Here is a 4,839-nt window from a genome sequence, read left to right as displayed (position 1 = left end):
GAGAAGGATGGGGGCTGCAACCACATGGTCTGTCGGAACCAGAACTGCAAAGCGGAGTTCTGCTGGGTGTGTCTGGGCCCCTGGGAGCCCCATGGATCTGCCTGGTGAGTTCAGGAGCGTGCCTTGCTGGAAGGTGAGGAAGCCATGATGCAAACAGCATCCATTTGGACTGAAATCAGTGGAATCGGTGTCCCTGTTACAGGTACAACTGTAATCGCTACAATGAGGATGATGCAAAGGCAGCAAGGGATGCACAGGAGGTGAGTCCATAACCTTTGGTGATAAGGGAGATCACCAGCCCTGTGGTGTACTTTCTGTAAACCTGTAAGTCGGCTCTGAAGAATTTCCTGGATTTGGGCACAAATCCAAAAGACAGTTAAGTTCCCCCACAGCTTTGGACTCTTGCTTCATACCAGAGAGAAAAACGCTCAAAGCCATTTCAGCCCAATTTAAAGAACATGTTAACTCAGTTGCTATCTGTCATGCTGCCTTGCTTGTTTTATAGCAGCTCTTCACATAAGATCATAATGCCATGGTTCTGAGACAACAATCCTCACATCCTTTGTAAAATGCTCTTTGCCGTGAAGTTTTTAATGTGAATCCTGAGGTGTTTAAACACAGCAGACCTTTTGAATGTAAATAAAATAGTGCTGTCGTTCCAATAACTATACTTGGAGAGGCTTGACATAGAAGAAATTGTGGGTGGAGTTGCAGCTACCTTAAACTGTTTTGTGAATATGGATAGAGCCGAAACCCTTTTCAGTGGGGCGGAATTGCATGCTGTGTGCTGCAGCTTGCAGAAATCCATTTCCTGCATCTCTGTCAAAGTACCGTTATAGCCAAGAACCGAAGTATTTCCTGCAGCCCCTCCTCCTGCAGATAGCGATGACTTTGGCTGATGCGTGCTACCTTTGTACATCCACAACATACAAGTTTAACCATGCCCATGTTGTCATTTTTTTACAGCTGATCTGTCAGTGAGAAGAAAATAAGAGTAATGGCTGTGTATTGAGTCATCTTGGTTCTCTTGTACTACCTAGCATATGGCGTCTTTCCCCTGCTCTCTAATCAGTGTGGCCTAGGCAACCTAAGGTTGCCCTCTTAACACAGACAGAGTAATTGTTTAATTAGAATTTCTTATTAGCAAAAAAAAAAGTGCTTCTCACTGTTTGTCATGACACTGGAAGCATTTAGGTCCTGTAACTGGAATTGAGAGGCTGAAATTCAAAACTGATCGGGCTTTAGCAATGTGATTCTAATTACTTTCAGGGTTGGGAGTGAGGATGCCACAGCTGTGCTAGGAAGTCCCCTGCATGACAGGGAGCTGCCATGGGTCTGGCCTCTCATCTCCACACAATGTCAGGGTTAACAGTGCCGCACAAAGCGGCGCCGTCTCAGTCTGGCCAACGTGAGAGGAGAGGAAACACCTTTGGAAAGGAAGCTCGTTCCCAGGGTCAGGAAGAGCCTTGTGAAGGGTGTACTTCTCTTGCAGCCTTTACTTTGTTTTAACTATTTGTTTTCTTTTTCCCTAATGGGAATTAACACAGCGATCCAGAGCAGCCCTGCAGAGGTACCTGTTCTACTGCAACCGCTATATGAACCACATGCAGAGCCTGCGCTTTGAGCACAAGCTCTATGCTCAGGTGAAGCAGAAAATGGAGGAGATGCAGCAGCACAACATGTCATGGATCGAGGTGCAGTTCCTGAAGAAAGCAGTCGACGTCCTCTGCCAGTGTCGTGCCACGCTCATGTACACTTACGTCTTTGCCTTCTACCTCAAAAAGAATAATCAGTCCATTATCTTTGAGGTAGGAGAAAACATGGTTGTCAGGAATTCAGATTACAAAGCTAAGCGAAATAGAGATTTAATGCTCGGAGAAGCTCTTGTCCCCAGTTTTACCAAAGTGAGTCTGTCTTAATATTCTGTTGTACAAAAGTTAGAGGCCCTGCTGGGCATCGTGTAGCATTGTCTATGAAGAAATAGCATGTAGCATGTCTGGAGAAGGAAGTAGAGTTACAAGATGCTGCCCCCTGAAACAAGAAAGGGAGCGAGGTTCTGTCTTGAACTGGCAAAGAAGGCATTAAAGCTTAAATCTGGCATTTTGACTTTCCCTGGTGTTGGCTTTTTTCCAGGGGCACTACCATTAAAACTGCACACTACCATTAAAATTGCACTTGAAGGTCTAAACATGGAGGTCCAGTCTGCTTCACAAGTGAAACTGTATTGACTATTTATGATTTAGAACAGTCCTTTTCTGGTCTCTGTGCACAACCTAAGCAGGATGCTTCTGTGCTGCATGCTCAGCAAAGGGCGCACAGAACTACTGAGCAGTAGTGAAAGCAGTGCTCTGATGCTGCTGTGCGTGTACCAGGAGTCAGTAGAGGCTTTGCCAATGCTGGTAAAAAAAATAGACAAGGGACAGAATGGGAGATGAATTGTCTTGTACCACACTGTACCACTAGTAAGGAAAGGATTTTTGTAGGCTTGCCAGGATATTGCAGATTGAGGAAGACATAAGACTTGCTGGTAAATATGCAGGTTCTCTCCTGATCAAATGAAGAAATTTCAGCTTTTTCAATCTTGATGCTCAGAGCAGGTTACTAGTGTTACACAGTGCATATCTAATCCCGCTCTTTATTTCAGTACTGATTTCAGTTGGATCAAAGAAAAAAATCTCTTCTTTTCCTTCCCCACCCCCCCCAATACTCCTTTCTCTTTTTTTTTGTCCTGTCTTTGCAGAATAACCAAGCAGACTTAGAGAATGCTACAGAGGTGCTTTCTGGGTACCTTGAGCGAGATATATCCCAAGATTCGCTGCAAGACATAAAGCAGAAAGTACAGGATAAGTACAGGTTTGTTTTTGAATAATCCTCTCTCTCAAAGCTGCCCGAGTACTTGTATTGCCATCCTGTGTGACAGGTAGTGGCATGTGTACTTGCCAAGCTACAGTCTTCTCCAGAGTCACATCCCTGGGAAGCTGTTTGCTGTTGGCCTTCTGCCATACATTGTGATCATCAGCCGGTCCCTGGGCATCAGAACAGCAGCAGCGGTGTCCTGCGCCAGCCCCTGAAATCGTCAGCGGTGAAGCCCTCACGCAGATGCTGGCAGCGTGGTTTTTGTGCCCCTGCTGGGACCAGCCCTCGGGGGAGGTGACAGCCTGCAGGGCTCCCAGCTCTGCCTTGCATCTGCTCTGCTGAGCAATAGCTAGAAGATTCAATCCCATAATGGAAAAATCTTGCAACCAAAAGCGATGGCTTTTCATACACTGCTGGTCCTGCGCAGGAGGATGTGGGAATGGCCAGGACTAAGATGGGACCTGCATAGTGAGGGCCAAAGAACAAGGAGTGACTTTGTTCCAGGCTGACAGCTTTGGCCTGGGATGAGTTGCCATAAGAGAGCAATCAGCTCTTTTATTTATCTGTTGGGTCCATTTGTGCAAAAAGTGGCTGTAGAAAAGCTGTCCTTAAAGAAGAGGGAGAGCAACCTGCCCAACTGGGGAGGAGAGCAGAAGAACCGGGGTCCAGGTGACACAAGTGCCAGTGCTTTTTACAGTCCCAGGGGAATCACTTCTGCACAGTGGAAAAATACAAGGCTGTAAATGTGGATGAGTCACAGGATTATGGCTTGCATTTTTGGGGCATTTTGCCAAAGTCACTGAAAATGTTATGCCTAGCTTGGGGCGGGGGGGGGGGGGGGGGGGGCCCAGTGGGGGGTTGCCAAGTTCACTGAATTTGTTATGCCTAGCTTGGGGGGGGGGGGAGCCATAGTAGGGTGAGCTGTAGTGACTAAGGGACTCTGGGGAGTGGAAGTAGCCGTTAAGCTTTGGTGGGCCTGCGACCCATTCTGTCGTAGTCTTAGCAGCACGGCTGGGGCTGGACAAGATTTACCAGACCTCCTCTTTTGAGACATTTTGTAACTTACTCTTTAAGACCACCATTAAGTTGGTGTCTCAGATCAAGCTGCTTGTTCACTTAAGTCCTCTGAAACTGGGTGCTCTTCTAGGGATGGTAACACAGCTATCCAGAAGAAATTAAAACCTAATAATAGCCTGAATTGCCTGAAAACATAGTATGTCAAACCCGCCTTCATGTTTCTGGGAAGAAAGTATGCATCTGTCAAGCCCGCACAGGTCCCTAATTAACTAGTTCAGTCATGTCTTAATCATGTCCTGCGTGGTGCTCTTTGTGTACTGGTTACGGTGTACTGATGCAAGACTGGGACCAAGGATGTTATCGAGGTGGGTTTAAAGAGCTCTGGGAAATTGCAGGAACTGACCTTGTGGCTAATTTGTTTTCAGCTGTTTCAATCTCTTAGCTTGCAAAGACACTTCTAGAAAACAGGATTAAACCCCCACCACCAGCAGCAAAATAACTGAAGTTGGGAAAGCAGCAACTGTGCATGTTTGCTATCACATGCTTCAGGAAATCAACGGGACTTTGTGTACGATGATTTCTGTTGCAACAGCTGATAGCAATGAGAAGAGCCAGAACAGTTCTATTCAGATAAATCTGTCAGTCTGATCAGATACTGAGTGGTAGCAGCGTAAGGGCTGCGGGTTAAGGTGGGGTGTTTCTGAGTTCGGGCTGCTGTGATGTACTCCTTACGCCTGTGTGTTAGCAAGCGTTGCCATCAAGGATAGCTTTCTGCTGGGAGATTCCTCCTGCGCACCTCACTTGAGCGAGCGGAGGGATGTTTGGCCGTTGCCGAGGAAGCCGGGTTCCCAGCAGCGAGAGCCCCTCGCATGGTCTCCTGGCTGATGCGTGTGCCTGGAAACTGAACTGCACAGTTCCCAGCAGGAACCGGTAACTTGGCAAGTCGGCTCCTGGGTTCCAGTTTTT

General features: G+C 47.1%; 1 protein-coding gene across 1 annotated transcript in view; it reads left to right on the top strand.

Moving 5' to 3' along the window:
- Positions 1–4,839, top strand: part of ARIH1 (ariadne RBR E3 ubiquitin protein ligase 1) — a 37,156-nt gene that overhangs the window by 29,697 nt on the left and 2,620 nt on the right. The window contains exons 9-12 of the mRNA XM_009319918.1: positions 1–104; positions 203–260; positions 1,548–1,808; positions 2,741–2,853. Coding sequence (XP_009318193.1) covers positions 1–104; positions 203–260; positions 1,548–1,808; positions 2,741–2,853 — 536 coding nt within the window. The remainder of the gene's footprint in view (positions 105–202; positions 261–1,547; positions 1,809–2,740; positions 2,854–4,839) is intronic.

The sequence above is a fragment of the Pygoscelis adeliae genome, unplaced genomic scaffold (genome assembly GCF_000699105.1).
Source record: "Pygoscelis adeliae isolate BGI_AS28 unplaced genomic scaffold, ASM69910v1 Scaffold303, whole genome shotgun sequence".
Taxonomy (NCBI): Eukaryota; Metazoa; Chordata; class Aves; order Sphenisciformes; family Spheniscidae; genus Pygoscelis; species Pygoscelis adeliae.
This window is presented reverse-complemented; position numbering and strand designations above follow the sequence as displayed.